A 22,865-nucleotide genomic window follows, 5' to 3' on the forward strand; every position below is an offset into this window, starting at 1 on the left:
TTTCTTCAGTGAAGAGATGACAAGAGACTGTAAAAGAAACTTTTGATTCTGGAGAAGATAGATGGTTCTCAGCTATTTAAGGTTTCTAGGGCACATCTAGCTAGCATGAGTCTAGGTTTCTAGCATTCTACTTGTTTCTGCCCAATAGTAACTAATAATAGTACAGGATCATACAAACTTAAACTGAAACATTGCTGTCAATTACTTACACTGTATGAAGTTTGATTGCAAAGTCATTCTGATGAAATATAACAGAAACCTGTAAAGTGAGGGTAGATAAAAAGAATGAAATTCTAAATCAATGGGCACATAGGAATCAATCAAATAAAATAATGATGTGCAACCATGTGCTTCATAAGTTTGATGTATATAAGTTAGCATAAATTTATATTTTACAAGTTATTCTAGCACCTCAGTTTTCAAATAACTAAAACTATAGAATCTATTCACAATCACTATATACAATACTCTCCACTTCCTTGTTCGTAGGTAAATTTCCTCTTCTATGCCTTGGTAGCATAATCTCCACTGAATGTATGTGAAGAATTCTTCTTCTTTTATCTTACTATTCTCTCCAAGCTTTCTTGGTGGTTTTATGTTTTTTAAGGTGAATGGCATGAAGTTGGTGGTTTGGACCCTCTTGGTAAAGGGCATAATTATATTTCTCCTAATCACATCCGTAACTAATAACTCCACTAAATATAATTATTTTTCAAGAGACTTCCTTTTTTTTGACGTTAGCAAATCAGATCAAGTTGGATATGTCAAATCGAGCTAGTGAAATTGGAACAACTATCTTTCATCAAAAAAAAAGGGGGAAATTAGAGCAACTATCGGAAGGTTAAGTGGTTAGACTGAGTTGTGGATGGAGGCAGAAATCAAAAAAGAAAGGGGTCTGGTAGGGGTTATGATTGCTCAACCCTTTTAAGACTAGTAAAAAAAAAATGGTAGCTTGTAAGGAGTTCAATCCCTTGTCTTTGTTGTGGAAATATGAAGTGTGTTTTTTTCCCCGGAGAAAACACTTATTTTTCCCTTTGATCACAAGAGTCTCAAAACTCATGTCCCAGAAGCCTATTCTCAACCTCAGAAGCGAAAATTAAAGATCTCTTGAGGGGAAACTTGATAAATCTTGAAGAAAGTATCAGCTCTAACAAATTTAAGAAATCTTACACTTCTGATTTTATATTCCTAGGAACTATGAAACAGCAGAAACATGCACACACATGCACAAACATGCACTCACACGTGCAGGAACATGTGTGTCCACACGTGCGTGCTGCACAGAGAGAATGTGTCTGTGTGTATTGATGTTCTACCATTCGTATCCAAGAACCTCATATATTATTTTGCTTCTCTTATTATCCCATGCTTTTTTGCAGAAACTCTTATAACTTTATGCTTCAAAACTTTATTAACGATAAAAAGAAGAAATGGAGCACTTTTAAGAAAAAAGGGCCTTGAGGAAACTTGAGAGAGAAACTCTGGGGAAATAACGGCTAGTTACGCCGTACCTCAGAGGTGTTTAACGGCTACTTACGCCGGCGTCTTCCCTCCGGCGATCGTCACCGATCCAGCCTGACAACCCCGGAGGGGGGGGGGGGAGGCCATTGCCCTCATTCATCCTTGCAGGCGGGTTCACCTTAGAGTAACCCCGCCGTCCAAACCGTTAGCTTAGTCTCCCCGTTCAGCGGGCCTTCATCCTCGGCCTCCTCGCAGGCGGTTCCCGGCACTCGGCTCTGTGCTTATTTTCCAGTTAACTTCCTTCCCTTCTTGCAGGTGGACTTCGTAGGGCGCCGTCATGGATCGGAAGGGGAAGGGGAAGGCGCCGGCGGGGACGGAAGCGGGAGGTACGGCGAGAGGCTCAGGTAAGCCCAAAATACCCGGTGGAGCATTCGACGGCGGTCGTGGGGAGCACTCCGGTGCCTGGTCGAGGCCGGGGCCGTGGGTGACTCAGTGGCCCACGGCCGCGGAGATTGAGCGGCTGAGCCGCCGCTTCCCGGAGATCGTGACGCTCCGGGAGGAACCTATCGCGGCGGCTCGCGTGGAGTGGGACGGGCGGGCTGTTGTGGTGCGCAGCCTGGGTCGTCGAGTCCCGGCCGAGTGGGTAGCCAAGGATGTGGCTACCCGGGCCAAGCTCCAGGATGTGGTGGCCGTCCCTCTTGCGGACGGCTACCTAGCTCTCCGTTTCCGATCATCGGCGGACCGTGAGCGCGCCCTCAATCTGGGACCTTGGGTAGTGGGGGGGCAACTCCTTGCTATGACCCCCTGGGTCCCCGATTTTGAGCCAGGGGAGGAGACGGCGGCGCCGGTGGAGGTGTGGCTTCGCCTTCCACGCTTGCCGCCGGAGTATTGGACACCGGCGACCATCCTGGATATTGCAAGTAGGGCCGGCCGACCAATCGCCGTGGACGCTGTCACCAAGCAGCGACGGGCGATGGCGTTCGCCCGGGTGAAGGTTGCAGTCGATGCATCCGAACCCCTCAAACCTGGAATCCGGATCCAGGGGAAGACGAAGGTGCGGTGGCAGCCCTTCGTCTTCGAAAATTTACCTCTCCTCTGCTCCCGGTGCGGGTGAATGGGCCACATGGAGGCGGCCTGCCGATTCCCGATGGCCTCTGGGGTGGAGGTTCCGCCACCTGTGGCGGTGGACCCTGGTGGCGGGTCGGCTTCGGCGCCCCCTGGTGTAGGGGAGGAGAACCCAGGGCTGGTATTTGGTCCCTGGATGGTGGCGACGCGGCGGAGGCCTCCGCCGCGGGAGTCCCGATCACCACGGCCGAAGGAGGCTCCACCAGTGCCTGAATCGGGGCCGTCCCGACCGCCTTCTCCGGTAGCTAGACCGGAGATGCCCGCGTCTGACCCGAGGCCTGGGTCGCCTGCCGCTCGACCGCCATCGCCAGCTGCCCTACCGGTGTCCCCTGTGGACACCGAAGGCTGGCAAAAGCCGACGAAAGTCGCCAGGCGACGATCGCCGGCGGGTGGGGGCGAGGGCTCGCACCGAGAGCTCTCGATCCCGCTTTGGGTCGACTCGGTCGATGACCTCGACGAGGTCGACTGAGCGGCGGACTCGGCCCTGGTCGTCTCTGGGCCCAGCGAGCCGAGTCGGGGCTGCGCCAAGCGGGCCAGGGCCCCGGTGGGCCCTAGTTCGCCAAGGGGCCCAGGCAAGCAGGCCCAGTCGATTGGGCTGGGCCGCCGGGCCCGGGCCTTCAGAGCCCGGCGCGGGGCCCACGGCGTGTCCCGCGCCGATGGCGCGCCCCGCGCCTGCCCGCGCCGATAGCGCGTCTGCCCGCGCCGAAGGCGCGCCCCGCGCCGATGGCGCGCACCGCGCCGTTGGCGAGTCGCGCGCGGGTAGCAGGCCGCGTCCGCGGGCTTCGCGACGGACCGAGGCTGTGCGGGCCCAGCTGGGTGCACGGGGTGCGATGGGTCACTCCCATCTGGCGCGGGCTCTCCGTGGGCTACGCGGGTTGGGTCGATCTGGGCCGCGGCCTTTGCTGCAGGGACGGGGCCCGCTAGCTCTATTAGGGGGGGATCCTAGTGGATCTTCAGCGGGGGGCCTACAAGCCCAGTCAGCTGAGTGCTTGGGGATTGGGGCTGCGCAGGACTTTCAGGATGTGCAGGCCCAGGATGATCCGGCTTGGGATCTCGTGGAGCCAGCTGGCCCTTTCCAGTATGGGTCTCCAGGTCGAGGACCTGTCCCAGTGCAGGGGACCCACCTGCTTGTTGGTCAGACCCCTCCTGGGCGGGACCCTTGGGATTCTTTTGTGGGTTCTGGGAGAGGGCCCGATGGTGTCTACCGTTTTGGTACTCCGACCCAAGCTTTGGGTGAGCAGCACTTGGCTAGCCCAGGGGTGCCACTGGAGGCAGGTTCGGTAGAGCCCCTGACGCTTCGTGATGAGGCGACAGGGGTGCCGCTCGGAGAGGCGCCACATGAGGGTCTCCCGGAGGCAGATGCCAGTGGTGACTGCTCCACGGGATTAGCTACGGCAGAGGGGGACCACCCAGCTGTCGTGCGACTCATCAGGGCGGCAGTCATGTGCGAGGTATCTGATGAGGTCGAGCAGCTGGGGGATGTAGGCCGCCAGCCTGAGCTAGCTCCCGAGGCCCAGGGGGAGGAGGTACCTGAGGCCGACCGAGCAGTTGTTGATCCATGAGGATTCTAGCCTGGAATTGTAGGGGGGCGGCCAAGCCGGCCTTCATGTCCTCCTTTAAACGGCTAGTGCAGCTCCACTGTCCTGAGATTTGTTTTCTTTGCGAGACACGTTTGTCGGGTGATGGGCTCGGTCGACTGAGGCGACGCCTGGGGAGGGACTGGGAGACCTATGCAGTCGAGTCCCAGGGGCTGTCTGGTGGCCTTTTGATCCTGTGGAGGCGGGGGGTGGCGAAGATTGATGCCTTCCACAACTGCTCTCAACAGGTAGTGATGGTTGTTTCGGAACCTGAGGCGGACCCCTGGGTGCTGTGCGGTGTGTATGCGAGCACGGACTACAGGGTCAGGAGACCCCTTTGGCATGAGATTACCAGCTTGCTTGCCCAGGGTATCCCAACGGTGGCAGTTGGTGATTTTAATTGTATCCAAAGTGCGGATGAAAAGAGGGGAGGTGCGCCTTTCACTGATAGGATTGATAGGAGGGAGTTTCGCGACTTTGTGCAGCTAAATGGCTTGGTGGACTTAGGCTTCTCGGGGCCACGGTTCACCTGGTGCAATAATCAGCCTGGCGGTGCTAGGGTGTGGGAGCGGCTAGATAGGGCCTTTGCTTCCCCAGACTGGATCCTTCGCTTCCCTACCTGCCGAGTTAGCCACTTACCCCGGATTGCATCGGACCATTGCCCCTTGTTGATCTCGACCTCGTCGGTATCGGGTCACCATAGTCCTTTTCGTTTTGAGAAGATTTGGCTGTCGTACCCCCAGTCCTGGGACATTGTTCGAGAGGCGTGGCGTGTTCCGGTGCGGGGGGACGCGATGCGGCGAGTCTCACGCAAACTCGAGTTGACCAAACGGCGGCTCCGCCGTTGGAATCGCGAGGTAGTGGGTGATATTTTTCGGAGATTGGAGGGGGTGGAGGAGGAGATTACGACACTACAGGAGAGAGAAGACCTACGGGGTGCACTCCCGGAGGATGACATGTCTCATCTTCGGGGGCTTCTTGCGACGCACCACTCACTGCTACGACAGCATGAGATTTTCTGGCGACAGAAATCTCGGGTCCAATGGGTTAACGAGGGTGATCGCAACACTAGGTTTTTTCATCGGACGACGGTTATTCGGCGTCAGCGGAGTATGATCCACTCACTGCGGTGGGTCTGGCCGCCGAGTGGAGGGTGAGCCTGCCGTTGGACAGGTTCTACTCGACTTTTTCCGCGCCAGATGGACTGAGGATGAAGGCCCTGGTGCTGATGACCACCTTCCGCGGGCTGATGTAGGTATTACTGATGATGAGAATATGACCCTGGTTCGGCCGGTGTCGGCGGAGGAGGTGCAGGAGGCAGTCTGGGCGCTAGCAGCGGACAAAGCTCCAGGACCAGATGGGTTCCCCCCTATTTTCTTCCGCAGATATTGGGGTATCATTCGGGAAGCTGTGATCGAGGCTGTCCAGTGTTTCTTCACCCAGGCAGCCATGCCTGAGGATTGGAAGGCCACTTTCATTACGCTCATCCCGAAACGCCAAGAGGCAGTGGAGCCGGGTCACTTTAGACCCATCAGTCTATGCACAACCTTGTACAAGGTTGTGGCGAGAATCATGGTGGGCAGGATGAAGCCCCTACTGCCAAGCATTATCAGCCAAGAGCAGGGGGCTTTCATTGCGGGAAGGAACATTTCCCACAATGTCATGCTGGCTCAGGAGATGATGTGGGATCTCCAGCAGGCATCGAAGCGGGGCAGTTTGATGGCTGTCAAGCTGGATATGGAGAGGGCTTATGACAGGATCAGATGGAGTTTTCTCCGGAGGGTACTGGAGGCTTATGGCTTCCACAGGCGATGGATTGGATGGATCCTAGGGTGTGTCCAGGGGCCTAAGTTCTCTATTTTAGTCAACGGCACACCTTCGGTATTTTTTGAGTCCACCATGGGGCTGCGACAGGGATGTCCCTTATCCCCTTATTTATTTATCATTTGCTCTGATATATTGTCCCGTGCCCTCCAGAGGGCGTGTGCAAGCCGGGAGCTGGAGTCCTATGTTCCAACACCGGGGGCGGGACCTGTCTCTCACCTACTTTTTGCTGACGATTGTCTTCTTTTGTCCAGAGCGCAGGTTTCGGAGGCACGTGTACTTCGCAGAGTGTTGGCAGCTTACTGTGCGGCATCCGGACAGAGAATCAACTTCACGAAGTCGGCTATCCAGTTCAGCCCCAGCACAGAGAGCAGAGTCCAACAGGAGATCAGGAGTATCTTGCAGATGCCCGAGCAGGAGGGGATTCTGGTTTACCTGGGAGTTCCCATCACGGGCCGGAGGCTACGAGTGGCGGAGTGCTCGGGGTTGGTGCAGCGGGTCGAGAGCAGGCTGGAGGGATGGAGGGCATCTTCACTATCCATGATGGGGAGGCTGACCCTTGTCAGATCGGTGCTTGGGTCCATGCCGGTATATCTCATGGCCAACACTGTGGTCCCTAAGACGACTCTGTTGAAGATTGAACGTCTTCTCCGGAGCTTCCTCTGGGGGTCCCATGGTGGGGGTCGTGGGGTACATTTGGTGGCCTGGGAGCGGGTATGTCGGCCCACCAGTGAGGGTGGTCTGGGAGTTCAGTCCCTTCTGGAGCGGCGTGAGACACTCATTGCACGGCACGCAGCTCGTTTCTTGTTGGAGCCACATGGGCTTTGGAGTCGGGTGATGGCAGCCAGATATGGCCGAGGGAGCCTCGAGGCGGCACGGCGCGGTCGCCGCATCTCTTTCATGTGGCGGGAGATTGGGCGGTACCTGCCGACCGTGTTAGCTCATACCAGGTGGCTGATGGGCGATGGCCGGACCATTGTTGTGACTGATGACCCGTGGGTAGATACCATTCCCTTGAGATATTGGCCGACGACGGTGGATTTCGAGGCAGCAGTAGGGCTCCGGGTGTGCGACCTCCTAGCACCAGGGAGGGCAGAGTGGGACGTGGACAGACTCTACCAGTTGTTCGGGGCACATCTAGCTGAGAGGATACTTGCCATGCCAGTACCAGGATGCGAGGGCCCAGATGTCAGGGTTTGGAGCACTTCGTGCAGGGCCAGCGTGAGGCTGGGTGATCTGGCCCGGGTGATTCAGCGCGAGCATGAGAGTGGATGGGACGGTGCCTGGATTTGGAGGTCTAGGCTCCACCCGAGAGCAGCACTTTTCCTATGGAAGGTGATGTGGGACCGCCTTCCGACGAGAGCTGTGCTGAGCCGACGTGGTCTGGGGATCCCTGCGGAGTGTGGGGCCTGCGGTGCGGATGAGTCAGTTGATCATGTACTATTTGGATGCTTGTGGGCGCGGCAGACATGGCAGTGGACGGGTATCCCAGAGGAGGTTTGGCGGGAGAGGAGACTGTTTTTGCAGATGATACGTCAGTGGCTGACTAGTCCGCGGACATGTCAGGAGGCCATCCGAGCGATTTGCACCGCCCACCAGATCTGGTTGGCAAGGAACGCTCGCACCTTTGGCAAGCGTCGGATGTCGCCGAGGTTTGTTGCGGAGTCCGCTCGAGCATTGGCGATGGAGTTCAGACCTGCCAGCCCTTCAGATACGACCTTGATAGCTCGGGACACCTGGGGTTCTTTCTCTGCTCAGGCAGCTCTTCGGACGGTGTTCTTCACCTGGGAGCCCCCACCCCCGAGTTTCCTTAAGGTCAATTTTGATGGCTCAGTACTGGACAGTGGTACACGAGGCGGTGCCGGCTTCGTCATACGAGACCCTCACTCTCGGGTAGTGGCAGCAGGCGGCTGCCGGCTTTTCGACACATCAGTGCCAGCGGCGGAGTTGCGAGCTGCCTGGGCCGGCCTCTGCCATGCGCGGCGGGTACTGCGGGCTAGCTCGATCATCTTGGAGGGCGACTCATCCACTGTTATTGGGTGGATTCGGCGGGAGAGCATTGACCATCCTCTGATCCGGGATATTAGGATGATGATGAGGGACGTTGTGGCCTTTGAGGCCAAGCATGTATTCAGGAAGGCCAACGGAGCGGCCGACTGGGTTACTGCATATGCAGCACACCATTCGGGATATGCCTTGTGGGCAGGAGAGCGGGAGTTGCCATTGGCACTACGCGAGATTTTGTATTTTGATGTTCTTGGGTGTATTCGGACACGCGCTGTCTGAACAACCCGTTTCAAGCAAAAAAAAAAAAAAAAAAAAAAAAAAAACTTTATTAACATGAATGATTGAAGCCTATCTGTATTCGCTTGTTGCAGAAGGAATATATGCCCTTTGTTTGCAGCTTTCATGGTTCGTTAGCAGCTCCATGCCCTTTTTATAGAATCTCTTCCACGGACCTGCCTTATCTTTTAGCTGTTGTACTATTGTTTTCATGTGCTTCAACACTTTGATGCGACATAAATTTCTCCACCAACCACCAAATTGGTAAACATCTTTACCTACATCTCCATCTTCTATTACAATAGAAATGCTTAGATTTGCAATCAACACTCGAGTTTAACTCCATTTTTACAATTCTTTAAAGAGTAAATTACAAAAACCCTGTAGAGATTAGGTGGGAATTACACTTACACCCAATAGTTTGAAATATCTATACTTACCTGAGGTTTATTTTTATCTAACACTTCAACCCATAACTTAACAGAATGTTAGTCAAACCATTAACTTTAAATGAAATCCAAATGACACATCGAAAAAATTTATAAAATGATCAAAATAACCTTAAGTGACATAGGAGCTCGGCGAGCGGAGGAATGGCTCGACTACTCTCTTCTGGTCCGAGCACCGTTGGCCTTATCTTCCGTTGGGACGAGCTGGTCGAGATGTGGTGCCCGGCGTTTACATGAGATTAGTTGAGTAGGCTTGCGTTAGTTGTCTGCTATAAGATAGCTAGTTGTGGGGCTTTCGAAAAAAAAAGTAATATCCATCCAATAATATAAAAAAATGTGTGTATCCTCCTCCCAGCTCAAGAATAATTTCGACTTTTTGATATGAAGTAAACAATTTTACTAATATTATTAATTTAACTGGGTCCTAGAGAACTCTAGAGTGTAGAAATGTTTCGTGCACACAGCAAAGAACATCTGGGGGAAGCATCCCACTTCCTCGGAGTACGGATACACCCAATAAAGTCAAAAAATAGGATACCTCGGAGTGCCAAAGGCAACTCCCCATCTCCAGTCCACAATGTATCTCCGGAGTGGCGAGCTACAAATGCAGCCATCCAATCCGCAATTTTATTGGCTTCACGGTAGATATGCTTGGCCTGATCCTTCCTTAACAAATTACGTGAGACACTGGCCTTAACTTCTGTGTTTTCTAGCGACCCCAACGCACCCAACATCCGCGACCTGACCTCCACTGCTCCTTTTAGCATCTTTCTTTCCCCAAAAGCAAATCCCCCATCATGATGCCCTCCTCGTGCCCACGTGGCGCAAATTCACCCCTCATCTCCTTAACAAGAGAAAAATCCAATAGATTAACACACAAACCCAACTATTAAAAAAAAAAACAACCAAAGAGTGAAAAGGACTCCATTGATGAAAGCAAAAGAACATGTAGAGAAGAAGAAGAAGAAGAAGCAAGCTATCCATCCTTAGAAAGAGAGAGAGAGAGAGAGAGAGAGAGATGAGAGCACTGCGAAAATTTAGGCTGCTGGTGATGAAATGCGTGGCGGCGAGTACCCCTCCCGGAAGCCCCGCCGCTGGAGGCGGCAGCGCAACCCGGTCATTCCACTTCCGGCGACGGAGAGCCCCGAAGAAGCCCCACAAGATCTTGTCCCTTCGCCGGTTTCTCTGCCCGGGGAATCAATCCGGCGAGGATTCTTTGGAATTGGGGGAGAAAAAGGCGCTGCTGAGCCACAGCCTGAAGGATTTATTCTCGTCGTCCCCGCCGCCGACGGAAGGGGAAGAAGAGGTTAATTGGGGTGGTGGCGGGGGAGGAGTTGAATTGGAAAGGGAACGCGGTGGTTTGGCGAGGATGTGGGGGTTCGAGGGGCGGAGCGGCGGAGGCGCGAGGAGGTTTGGGTCGGTGGCGCGGCTCCGGTATCGGTTGCTTAGGAGGGCTTGGCGACCCGTACTGGTTGCTATTCCTGAGTGAGTAAAATTTCTGAGGCAGGGTATATTTTCCTTTTTTATTGAGTGTAAATATTTTTTACCCTTTTATTTTTCCTATCTACAAATTATGCTAAGTAATCCTTTCTCGAACATAACGTTATTTATAAAATTTTCTATAAAAATATTTACTAATATTAACATTTTCACTGCATTATAGTTCAAATTCTATATCAGCTAAAAGTTATTTTCATTTGAGGCGGGGAAAGCAGCTGTACGAGAATCATTTCATAAATGAATACATCCAGAGCTATTTCAGCCCTCAACCTCCCAAGACAGAACACCCATATATATATATATATATATATATATATATATATATATATATATATATATATATATATATATATATATATATATATTGTTTACATAGATATATACAATTTATATTTTTTTTTTACTTCTACCATTTTTCCCATTGCCTCTTCATCCAATATCTAATTTTTTTTTTATCCTTGACCATATCTGGCTCCATCCTCATCAAATATTTTCTTATAAATTTAAAAGATAATAATAATAATTTTATTTTTATTGTTTTAAAGAAATGACAACATACTAAAACGCGAGCGGAATTCGGCAGCTCAGACGTCCCATCAATATCAGGTGATAAACTAATTCTATTTTGCTTTTATTTTTTTCAGAGAGAAGCCCAGTTCAAAAAGGGAGGCGGTTTTCACTTCAAGCCATCAATTATGGCCGTCCATCTGTAGACTAAGTGTCGAGTGTCACATTCTAAGCCATAGTAATAATTTTGAAAATATCAGAATGTCAAAGATATAGAAGAATTATTTAAAAATATGTGCACGGTTGAAACTCCAGACTCCAGAGCATCCAAACCAACAATGTTACACATAAAGGCGCCTGCTGCTATGATAGAATAGCAGTTAACTTTTCAGCATCCAAATCGTCCAAAACTAATACTTTTTAAACGTATTTCTTTATCATTTGGATAAGTCACATCACAGCATAATCAACTAAAGCCACCTTTTTCTTTCATTATTTTCTATTATTATGATCAGTATGACTATCATTAGCGGTTTATTATTTTGTTCTAAAAAATTAAATCAAATATTAGACTAGGGGATGGTGACAATATTAGTGATGAAAGCGATAATCGACCCATATGGAAGACTGATACATGAACGCTACCGGAGTTCACCTCTCCAAGCAAACTATTAAGGCCGTCCACCTAACGATGCTATTTTGCCCTTGCATCAAGCATCACGCTCGTTAACTGTTCTTTCACGCAGCAGGCATCATCCAGTCGAAAAGGAAATCAACGAATAAACAAAATGCCAATATCCTTGGGACTAATGAATGTACCTGATGCTGGTATATATCTCATAAAGAATTTTCATTTCACCATAAGTCCCATTGGAATATGGGGTTGCCTTTTCACTTCAACGCCAACTTTTACAAATAATAATAATAATAATAATAATAATAATAATAATAATAAATTAATGCCACAATAAATTACTTGTGTGAATAGAAGATTCGCCCTAGGAGTAGCATCTCAATATTACTCACCAGAATCGAGCAGTAGTCTGAGGCTATCCAAGATGTCACACCTGAAAGTCGGAGAACCGCTGGACCCAGCTGGGAACGCTCTGTCTATCCTCTCCCAGACACAAGCCCTTCAAAATCTGTTGTTGCACCAAGTGAAACGCGAGCCAATGAACCTAGGGTCGACTAGCCCATTAGTCATGAGGAACTCCTGAACTTCCTAACTTCAATCTTATTAGTGTAGGGCTTCCCCACTCTCTTCTCATCCGGACCATCAATGCGGTTGAAGTCTCCCGCCACCATCACTCAGAACCCCTGTTGGATAAGACTCAATGCCTCATCCCACAAAACTCTTCTCTCCCTGTAGTCTATACTGGTATAGTTGCCAATAGAACCCAAAGGGGTTCGTTCTCCTCTAAAACTATCATGATCACCTGCTAGTTGCACTTGTGGAAAATGTCGAGGTTATACTATCCAAGTCTCCAGATAGCAATAATGCCCTCCGACAAATCCTGAGACTCAACAGCATAGCAACCCCAGGATCTGGGAGACCCGCTGCAAACTCTCGCCAGACAGCCTAGTTTCAAACAAAATATAAATCACATGATCATACAGTTGCACCAAACGACGAAAGGCCAACCTAAACGAAGATTTACCGACTCCCCTGCCATTCCACAGAAGGATCTTCATAACTCCAAACTAGCAGTGGTGGGCCCTTCCAAGCCACCCAACCCCGACTCCCCGGTAGTCCCACTCGAGCCAGCTTCCCCAGCCGGGACCCTTGTAGGATACTCTGAAGGAGTCGAGTCATCTCCCCATGCCACAGAGCATTTGGGCCCGCCTCTATCTGGCTTACTCCCAGGCAGGGGCGGCTCAATACATTCTGGGGCCTAAGGCGAATCCAATGAACGAGGCCTTTTTTTTTAATAATATTTTTTTTAATAAATATGAAATACTTAAAAAATATATGAAAATAGATAGCTATCAAGTACACTATTTCAATAAAGAGAAACCTTTTTAATTTAATATAATTCTTGAATGGAAGCACATAAAAGTAATTACTCTAAATGAAGGGCCATGAAACTGATTAAATAACTGAGATAATGCTTGACAATATTGTTTACCATGTCAAGCAAGAGCCGAATAGGAAAAGATCATCCCATGGCACTTAATGGTCAAGATAAAGAAAAGAATTTGTCCATAAAGGTACCTCTCTATAAGAGAAAGTAGGATCATTATGGGAAATTCACTCCATCTAATTAATAAAAGTCCCGTCCCACCATCTCCCCTTCAAGTGAGTACCCAAGCAGCAACTGCAACATCACAGCACAGCAGCCATTCAACCCCCTCCCTCCTTTTCTCTCTCTACCACCCAAGAGGGGAGAAGAAACCGAGAGGAGAAAACTAAAAGAATCTCCACCCTCCAAGAAGTCCATCTCCAATCCCCCTATCTTTCTTCCGGATGGCCCAGCTGGATCAGGAGTAATGTGAGGGAAGGAAAACCAAGACCAAAACCAAAAAAGAGAAGGGATGAAAGATAAGAGTGGCTTCAGGCGTCTATCAAGCCAACCAAATCCCTCTTCTCTCTCTCTCTCTCCCCCCACCCAAAACAAAACTACTGTCCCCAACATCCCAAGTTGCCCCTCTGCAGGCCAGGAAACTCTCCACCTCCCTTCCATCAAGGGGGAAGACTCGTAGCCAGCTCTTGATCCCGTTTTATATGGGGCCTTTGCTTCCTTTTGGTCAGCCTCCCGAGAGCCTTCCATTGGCCCGGGGCCTTAGGCGACCGCCTCGGTCGCCTAGGGCTCGGGCCGGCCCTGCTCCCAGGGGACCCGAAACACTCACGCCACCAGCCACTGGGGGCACGTCCACCTCCTTCCTCTCGCGCAAGGAGGCGACTCCTCCAGCCGGCTGCCTACCTAGGTCGATGGCTGCCCCCATATCCGAGCAACCCCGGTCATCCCCTACTCGCATCTGGTCCCTACCGTCACCCATGCCGTCCATCACCTGCTAACGAGGAGAAGCACCACCGGCAGCCCAGTGTCGACCGCCGCCACCTCCCCAGCCTTACCAACCCTGGGGGACGTGGGTCCGCCACCTACAAGCACCGCCAGGAAAAGGCTTCGGCTTTGGAAGTGGTGCCTCTCACTCCCCCAGGTCGCGGGACCCTAGCACAGCCCGCGCCCCGCAGGCTCGATCCTACGAATCCTAGTCGGGCTCCTAGCCTGCTTCAGTGGGCCGGACCGACACCACCGCCGCCCTCTGCCTTGCCGGCCCCGCGAGCACTGCCGGGGAGCGGCTCCGGCTTCAGAAGTGGCGCCTCTCACTCCCCTAGGTCGCGGGACCCTCTCCCGACATGGGTAGTGCGGGACCCTAGCACGGCCTGCGCCCCGTAGGCCCGACCCTAGGAATCCGAGTCAGCTTTGGAGCACCGCCAGTTCCTCCGCCGTGATCTGGTGATTGGTCCACATCTGCCTCCAGGGACCCTGTTCCACCTCCGACCACGAGGGGATGGTCGTGTCCCCTTGCTTGTCCTCCGGGGCCGTCGTCTTCTCCGACGCAGTGGTGGTCTGAGCTGCCATCAAGTCGGCACGTCTGGTATTCGACCGAAGGCCACACTCAACAGCACAAATATTGATGCAATCAGGTTAGAGGGCCCCAAAGCCCCTTCTGTCTTTAGAGCGCCCTCGCATCCACTTTCCGAAAGCAATAAAAGTGCTTAAGTACTCTTCAAACTTGCTATTTATATTATACTCTTATAAATATTTTTTTGCATATTTATTTATTAATAATATTTTGTTATTTTAATTTTAAACTAATAAATAACATGAGTACATATAAAAAAGAATATATTTACAGAACAAGTATTTGATGAGGGTATACATACAAATATTAATTTTTTAAAAAATATTCATATAAATTCTAATATTTAAAAGAATATGTATAAAAAATGTTATATATATATATATATATATATATATATATATATATATATTCTTTATCACTATCTGTGAGGGCATAGCATTCGTGATCAATAATGCTCTGAAAAGTGCGCTGCAACGCCACTTTTTTCCGAAACCTCTTCATTCGACGACAAGCGGGCCTGCGACGCCATGGGTTGATTGACATGATGGATTTATATCTAGAGCTAGTTTCAAATCAAGAGGACAACCAGTAACTAGACAGACGCATCGATCAGCTTCTGCTTTTATTATTTTAATATTATTTTTTATACAAGCTGCTCATGGCTGCTTATTGTCCAGCTTTTGGTAATAAGATAGAAATCAGATTTTCTCATGCGAGATTCAATTAATGATCCTTAACAGTATAACACCACTAAATAATTTTATAGAAACGAAAAAGAATTATGTAGCACAACCTCCTCAAAAAATTGATTTGATAGTTCAGATTTGAAATCAGCCACTCTATCCAAATTGAATTAGAATTTGTGCTTACCCTCCTCACGACCCCCTTTGAAACCCAAGTGGAATAAAAGCCTAAAATAGAAGATGGCAAGGGAAAGGACAGCGCCGGAGAAGAAGAATATCCAAATATCAAGAAACCGCTTGAGGAAACAATTCCAACACTTAGGATAATACCATATCTTTTTTCCAAAAAAGTTCTTATGCAAACTGGTAGGAAAGATTCCAAAGATAATTAAATAATCCTTTCCCATTGCTCAACTCCTCAAACTCCAAATCTTTTAACTGAAAAAACAAAATACCTTTACCCTTGCGTCTGAGGAATGCATTTTGTTTGCGGTACATGATGAGAAACAGAGGAACCAGAGAAGCGTCGTCGAGGTGGTTTCAACTGATCCTCTTTCTTCGACATTTTAGCAAAACCTGAAAATTCATTATTAATTACCTTGATAATGGATTGATTAAAATATTGTTTTAAAAAGCAAAACAAAATCTTGGGCCTGCCGTGATGCACCTTGGACTCCCCTTTGATCAAAGACAAAAAAAGAAAAGAAATCATGCTTTCATTCAAAAAGAGGGAGATAAAATATCCAAGTAAATTCGCAAAGACTCTTCTTATTTCATTGCAAAGCGGCAAACGACTACATTAGATACCCTTCAACAGACGTTCAGAGACAAGAAGGCGCGCTAACACATGCAAACACTTATACAACGACACATACTCGTTATTCCCTCGAATGAAAGAGGCTGCAGCATCACCAACGAACGCCTCTAGAATGCAGCGCTTCTTGTATGAATTCAGCCAGAGATTTCGATGGCTTTCACCTCGGGCTTCTTCTTCTCCTCTTCTTTCGGCACGGTCACCGTCAGCACCCCGTTCTCCATGGACGCCTCCACCCGGTCCACCTTGGCATTCTCCGGCAGCCGAAACCGCCGGAGGAATTTGCCGCTGCTTCTCTCGACGCGGTGCCACTTGTCGTTCTTCTCCTCTTTCTCCTTGCTGCGCTCGCCGCTGATCTGGAGGACCCTGCCCTCCTCTACCTCCACCTTCACCTCCTCTTTCTTAACCCCGGGGAGGTCGGCTTTGAAGATGTGGGCCTCCGGGGTCTCCTTCCAGTCGATGCGGGTGTTGGCGAAGGCGGAGGTCTCGCTGACGAAGCTGGGGCGGGACTCCGCGAGGGCGCGGAAGGTGTCGAAAGGGAAGCTGTGGAAAGGATCCCAGACGTCGAGGGAGAAGGGGTCGAAGATGTTGCTCCGCCTGACAATCGACATTCTTCTAAATGAAGCTCTACCGGTTGGCGACAATAAATTTGGCTAAGGATCTCTTCACTTGGAGACGTTTGAATGGCTTGTCGATGATGTGTTCGGGATCGGATACTGGAGTATTTATAAGTGAGGAGGAGGAGAGGTCTTGAAGTTTCCAGTTTCCGCTCTTCCTAGTATTCTCCATGCGTGTAGGAGCGCGAAGCAACGCCAGAATTCCGGAAGCCTCTAGTTGACAAGGAAATCCTGGGGCTGGCCCGGCTTTTTGGCCCATGGGCTCGTTTCAAGTGCCATCTGATGGTGTAGGGATCGCTGGTTTTCGTACCCTGGACCTGGGTTTGTCATTCATGGATCGACCAGGTTTGCATCCTTGGCCCAGATGGGTATTTGCCATTTAGCAGCTCCCGCCGAGTAACTTCTAGCATCTAACGGTTCATGCTCTTTAGTCTTAGAGGTAGAATGAGGAAGAATTTGGCAAGAAAGGGACGTGTGATTCCACAATTGCAAATATTTTGCGGATGGAGAAAAGTACAAGTTGGTAAAGCTATATATCAAGAAAAATTTAAAATCACTTAGAAATAAATCTGTTTTTTTTTTCAAACTACAAAACCAGAAAAGGGGAAGTTAAGGGACATAATGTAATTGACAGAGAGGAGAAAGAACATAAAAGAAGCATAATAAATAGAGAGAAAGCCCAAAGCCTATCAGCTCACTTGCAACCTTCCGTGTCTTTGTATCATGTGTACCATACTACTTTCTTTAAAATGATAGGCAGCGCTGTTACTATTATTATTGTCCCAAGAAATTACCAATTTTTTGATTATAGGCATCAATAGCAATTATAAAAAAATTTAAATATTCTTAGAAGATATTTCTACCTGAATAAATGTTACCCAACCAATTCTGCGAGCATTATCTTTATTGTTATAATTTTGATGTAAATATGATGTCAAAATAATAATGTATTTGCACTACTATGTAATTATATTTTTTTTGTTCCATTTTGTAAGGGCAACATGTCAAGCTTCCCCTTTTTTATATTTTTTATTTTTTTTTTCTTTTGAGAAAACTTTTAGTTAGATTAACAACATATTTGGTTCTCAGGAATCAAAAAGAATCGGAATGGAATCAAAACAGACTGCAAATAAGAAAGCATAGAATTCAAGATTTTGACTTCATTGTGTAGATGCGACGGAGAAATGCAAAAAATAAAAGAAATATAAGTCAATTTTAATATTTAGGTTGACTGGTTATTTTTCGTGTATTATTGTGATTTGTAAGCTTTTTATAATATATATATTTTTTACTTTCTATTTTTAATCATTTTTGTAACATTCCTATCTAATAATTATTAAATTTTAGAATTTATTTATATATTTTTATTAAACTTTTTATTCTTATTTTTTTCATACATTGTCATTTTTAGTAACTTCAAAATTTATATTTCTAGTATTTTAATGAGATATTCTATTGCTCTTGATTTTCCTAAATTTCTATTATATATCTTCATCCCCATATATTTCTTGAATTAAATTTCTTAGTATTTGTATAACATATTGCTATTTTTTAATAATTTGAATATAAATATAAATTATTTCGGATAGCAATTCTCACAACACGCGAATTTAATTAATAATTAATATACTATTAAAATATATACTATTTGATACTTTTAAGTTTTGACATCATCACCATTATTTTTATTGGTTAGATATTAGTTAAATTTCTTATTTTATTTTATATCATAATTAAGAATAAATGACTTATATCATGTATATCATCTATTATTTTGTACATTAGAAAGGCTACTAATTAGATTATTTTTTTTTTTAAGAATTCAATCTCCACTCTAAGAAAAATGTAACTTTTGAATTGATCTGGTCGAAAAAGAAAACACAAAGCAAAAGAAAGAAAAAGCTTATTTATTCCTCTAATTTGTAATTGTCAGTTCTCAGACGCATCCCAGAACACACAACTACAGGTCGCAAGCTACAAAGACGTCTCAAATGAGATAAGAAATTTGATAGACTAATTAAGCCCTCATCTCCATCCAAAGAACGTCTAAGAATGAACAATATCCCACATCACTTGGAGGATGACGACGGCCACGGAGATCCACTGCCGTCAGATGCCTTCCTTCCCCCGCCGTTGCCCATCATCTTCTTGAACTCCTCAAAGTTCACGCTACCATCGCCGTCCAAATCGACGGACCGGATCATCCGGGAGCAGTCCTGAACAGAGCACTTCTCGCCCAATCTCGTCAGCACCAGATGAAGCTCCTTCGCGGAGATCAGCCCGTTCTTGTCCAGATCGTATATCGCGAAGGCGTCCCTCAGCTCCTCCTCCCGTCCGGCGGCGTCGCCCAGCCCGCGGTGGAACGCGGCAAAGTCATTCAGATCCACGAAGCCGTCTCCGTCGGAGTCGAGCTCCGCCATCATGGCTTTGAGTTCTTCGTCGGATACCTCAGATCCGAGGGCGCGCATCACGTTGGCTAGCTCCGACGCCGAGATCTTGCCGTCGCCGTTGGCATCGTAGTGCGCGAAGACCCGCTCGACGTCGTTCATGGAGGCCGGCTCCGGGGGCTTCTTCGATTCCTGGGGTTTCGCCATCGCGAGCTTCGTATTCTATTTATAGTGGAGTGGACTAGCGGCAAAGAAGTGCTTATGTTCGCGTACGGGCCTTATATCGCAATCCTTGCGGCGCTCTCCTTTCTGAAAATTAACGGCCGGTACATATTTGGACGTGCCTTAATATCTTTATGACATCCGGTCCATCTACATTTAACTCAAGATCCTTGGAGGACGAAAATACCCTCCATGTCCAATCGAATCATAAAAGCCAAAATCCGGCCTCCGATTACCATATAGCTCTAAAACTCTTTTTTTCATTGTATTAACTTATTGGATCTCACCCATTATGATTTATTATATTGACATTTTAGATTTTAATTATAATATTTAATTTGCTGGTACAAAATTAGTAATCAATTATTCTTATAAGATAATAAATCTTATAATTCATTGAATTGAAATTTTAGATCTCAATTACAATATTTGATTTGCTGGCACAAAATTAGTAATCAATTATTCTAATAAGATAATAAATCTTATACTTTATTAAATTGATATTTTAGATCTCAATTACAATATTTGATTTGCCGGCACAAAATTAGTAATCAATTATTCTAATAAGATAATAAATCTTATAATTTATTAAATTGATATTTTAAATCTCAATTACAATATTTGATTTGCTGGCACAAAATTAGTAATCAATTATTATAATAAGGTAATAAATCTCATAATTTATTGAATTGACATTTTAGATCTCAATTACAATAATTGATTTAATGGCACAAAATTAGTAATCCATTATTCTAATAAAGTAATAAATCGTATAATTCATTGAATTGACATGTTAGATCTCAATTACAATAATTGTTTTACTAGCACTAAATTAGTAATCAATTATTACTAATTTAAAAATTCAAACAAAAAATTCGCCATAACAACAAATTTAAGTTTGCACTTAGGCTTTTCTAAAAATTAAATTTGTGTGATTTTTAGTGACTATATCTACTAACTAATAGTGTTAAAGAAAAGCTTATCAAAGAGGCATACGTGCCTAAGAAAGGCCGGTACTTAAGTGAGCCTAGTGCTCCACCACCGATCTGGAGCTGATCTGGCTATTAGTTTTTGGATATATCAATTAGACATCCAAAGTTCAATATAAATATTAGTGCAATCTATTGACATAAATTTTTTGCCTTCAATCAGGTTTCTGTCTCTATTCTATAATCATGATCCTGTGGCCTCCAGCACTAGTGACCACCTTAGTGCCAAACTAGAGAAAATTGATGACCATAATTTTAGGAGGTGGCAGAACCAAATGTGGTTTTGGCTCACCACATTAAGATTGATCTCAGCAATAAGTGAGAGCACTATTGAAGTTGATAATGGGTTCAACCCAACTACTTCACGACTTGCTACTCGCTAAAACCCAAATCCAAATCGGAGTTCATCCTCCTCCCAAACTGAACCTTCTGCTTCTACCGGATAGCAAATATGGTCTTGATGATGCTGGGGTAAAGAGGTTCAAGGCCTCCGACTTCAATAACTTTAGAATGGTGGACTCAAAGCCTATGAATGACCAAATTCATGATTTTGAAATCCGGATCGACCAACTTAGGGCCAATGGAACCAATTTGGATGAGTCATTCCAGTTAGCCTGTCTGATAGATAATTACTAAATTTCTAGTCTGATTTTGCTAAGATCCTAAGCCATACCCAAAGAGGTCTCACCCTAACCTAAGTTTTGAACTTCATTAGGATTGAAAAGCAACACAGGCTCAGGAGTAAAACCTCTACTGGATACAAGAATAATGCTTATAATGTAGAGCCTACACCTAAAAAAAATCAGAACCGCCCCTTCAAAAATAAGCATTACAAAAAGAAACCTTACAACCCTAGAAATCCTAACCACCACAATGGAGAACCTATCCAATCCCAGAAGCAGAAGAAGAAGGAGGAAAGTGGTGTTCGTTTCTATTATGTGTGTGGTCGAACCAACCATTTGTCTCTCCAGTGCTTCTATAAGAAAACTGCACCTCTTCAATCTAAGAAGAAAGGTCCACACACAACCAATGCTCAAGTCAACATGGTGACTTCCGGCGTTGGCTCCTCTGATACTGCTTTCAGGTCTATTTCCTTCACTCCTGAAGTTAACATGACTTTACAAGCACTTGATTGGTAGATTGATACCGGGGCTGGTATTCACATTTGATCGGATCGCTCCTGGTTTTCTTCTTACCAGATCTTAAGTGGAGGAGCTGTGATCATGGCAAATAGTACGGACGCACGTGTGCTAGGAGTGGGACGTGTAGACTTAAAGCTAACCTCTAAAAAAGTTCGGTCCCTGCATGGCATCCAATATGTTCCGGTCGTTAGGAGAAACCTAATTAGTGGTTTCTTGCTTGTCCAGTAAGGCTTTCGTCTTATTTTTTAGTCCAATAATATTGTAATTTCTCATGGTGTAATGTCTATTAGAAAAGAATTCCTAAGTGAAGGATTGTTTAAGTTGAATGTAATAGTTTCTTCAATAAATAAAAATTCTTTGATCATGAATATAGAACCTCCTTCTATTTGGCATGGTAGATTAAGTCATATAAATTATAATACAATTAAGCAACTAATGAACCTAAATTTAATACCAAAAAGTGATCTTAAGAACTATGAGAAATATGAAATCTGTATAGAAGTTAAACTTTCTAGAAAGCCTTTTAAATCTGTTAATATGGATTTGGATCTATTAGAGTTGATCTATAGTGATGTTTGTGACTCCGGTAAAACTTCTAGAGGAGGTAACAGATACTTTATAACCTTCATAGATGATCTATCCAAGTTTTGTTACATCTACCTAATTAAAAGTAAGGATGAGGTGCTCAGTAAATTTAAGATTTTTAAGATCGAAACTGAGAACCAACAAGAAAAGAAAATTAAAATTCTTAGATCAAATTGGAGAGGTGAATATACATCTAATGATATAACTCAATTTTGGAAAGATCATGGAATCATTCATGAAGTGACTGCTCCCTATTCTCTCCAATCAAATGGAGTAGCAGAAAGGAAGAATAAGACTTTAATGGATATAGTTAACTCTATGCTTATAAGCTCAGGAGTACCAGAAAATTTGTGGAGGGAAGCTCTAGTTTCAGCCTGTTATATCCTTAATAGGATTTCCTCCAAAAATAATGATCTAACTCCATATGAAGTTTGCAAACATAGAAAACCTAATCTTAGCTAGTTGAAAGTGTGGGGGTGCTTGGAAAAAGTAAAAATACTTGATTTTAAGAGAAAGAAAATAGGGCCTAAAACAGTGGATGTCATATTCATAATATATGCAGCTAATAGTAAAGCCAATAGATTTCTAGTGATTAATTCAGAGGAAAGTGATATTAGCAACAACACTATCATAGAAGCCAGAGATGCAACATATTTTGAAGATACCTTTCCACTTAGGACTAGAGTAGATAGTGGTATAGCTAGTAGCTCTAATAGAATAAGGACAAGAGAAATAAAAGTAGAAGCAGAATCTAGGAGGAGTAAGAGATCCAGGATAGAGAAAATATTTGGAGATGACTTTTACACCTTTTTTATAGAAGACTCTCTAATTACTTTTGAGGATGCAATGAAATCCTTGGATTCACCTTTTTGGAGGGAAGCTGTAGACAACGAGATGCAGTCAATTATTTAAAACAATACTTGGGTATTGACTGATCTTTCTTCTGGCTGAAAACTATAGATTGCAAATGGATCTTTAAGAAAAAATTTAAGCCTAATAGCTCTGTAGATAAATTTAAAGTTAAATTAGTTACCAAGGATTTTACTCAGAGACCTGGGATAGATTTCTTTGATGTCTATGCATCTGTAGCTAGGATTACGACTATTAGGATC

At 45.9% G+C, this 22,865-nt stretch overlaps 5 protein-coding genes across 5 annotated transcripts; 3 read left to right on the forward strand and 2 right to left on the reverse strand.

Moving 5' to 3' along the window:
* Positions 1-1,798: 1,798 nt before the first annotated feature.
* On the forward strand, positions 1,799-2,575 carry LOC149753507 (uncharacterized). The gene has a single exon (XM_089923541.1). The coding sequence runs from the start codon at positions 1,799-1,801 to the stop codon at positions 2,573-2,575; it is 777 nt and encodes a 258-aa protein (XP_089779667.1).
* Positions 2,576-4,417: 1,842 nt separating this feature from the next.
* LOC149753508 (uncharacterized) lies at positions 4,418-8,273 on the forward strand. The gene is made up of 3 exons (XM_089923542.1): positions 4,418-5,235; positions 5,363-7,639; positions 7,832-8,273. Exons 1-3 carry the CDS (start codon positions 4,418-4,420, stop codon positions 8,271-8,273), a joined length of 3,537 nt encoding a protein of 1,178 aa, XP_089779668.1.
* Positions 8,274-9,377: 1,104 nt separating this feature from the next.
* LOC148703503 (uncharacterized) lies at positions 9,378-10,299 on the forward strand. The gene has a single exon (XM_088722004.2). The coding sequence runs from the start codon at positions 9,738-9,740 to the stop codon at positions 10,206-10,208; it is 471 nt and encodes a 156-aa protein (XP_088578130.2). The 5' UTR covers positions 9,378-9,737; the 3' UTR covers positions 10,209-10,299.
* A 5,440-nt stretch (positions 10,300-15,739) lies between these two features.
* On the reverse strand, positions 15,740-16,514 carry LOC120111537 (16.9 kDa class I heat shock protein 2-like). Its single transcript, XM_039128779.3, has one exon. It carries the CDS (start codon positions 16,420-16,422, stop codon positions 15,949-15,951), a length of 474 nt encoding a protein of 157 aa, XP_038984707.1. The 5' UTR covers positions 16,423-16,514; the 3' UTR covers positions 15,740-15,948.
* Positions 16,515-18,319: 1,805 nt separating this feature from the next.
* LOC103698957 (putative calcium-binding protein CML18) lies at positions 18,320-19,309 on the reverse strand. The gene has a single exon (XM_039128789.3). It carries the CDS (start codon positions 19,020-19,022, stop codon positions 18,498-18,500), a length of 525 nt encoding a protein of 174 aa, XP_038984717.3. The 5' UTR covers positions 19,023-19,309; the 3' UTR covers positions 18,320-18,497.
* Between the last annotated feature and the right edge of the window lie 3,556 nt (positions 19,310-22,865).

Source organism: Phoenix dactylifera, chromosome 5 (genome assembly GCF_051530095.1).
Source record: "Phoenix dactylifera cultivar Ajwa chromosome 5, Ajwa_hap1_PhDact_Kaust_v1.1, whole genome shotgun sequence".
NCBI lineage: Eukaryota > Viridiplantae > Streptophyta > Magnoliopsida > Arecales > Arecaceae > Phoenix > Phoenix dactylifera.

Excerpts from the sequence above, each read along its gene's own strand:
- LOC148703503 (XM_088722004.2), top strand. The coding sequence starts at position 9,738 with ATGAGAGCACTGCGAAAATTTAGGCTGCTGGTGATGAAATGCGTGGCG.
- LOC149753507 (XM_089923541.1), top strand. The coding sequence starts at position 1,799 with ATGGATCGGAAGGGGAAGGGGAAGGCGCCGGCGGGGACGGAAGCGGGA.
- LOC149753508 (XM_089923542.1), top strand. The coding sequence starts at position 4,418 with ATGGTTGTTTCGGAACCTGAGGCGGACCCCTGGGTGCTGTGCGGTGTG. Across the intron at positions 5,236-5,362 it reads GAGGGTGATCGCAACACTAG|ATGGACTGAGGATGAAGGCC; the intron begins GTTTTTTCATCG and ends TTTCCGCGCCAG. Across the intron at positions 7,640-7,831 it reads AAGCGTCGGATGTCGCCGAG|TGGTACACGAGGCGGTGCCG; the intron begins GTTTGTTGCGGA and ends AGTACTGGACAG.
- LOC120111537 (XM_039128779.3), bottom strand. The coding sequence starts at position 16,422 with ATGTCGATTGTCAGGCGGAGCAACATCTTCGACCCCTTCTCCCTCGAC.
- LOC103698957 (XM_039128789.3), bottom strand. The coding sequence starts at position 19,022 with ATGGCGAAACCCCAGGAATCGAAGAAGCCCCCGGAGCCGGCCTCCATG.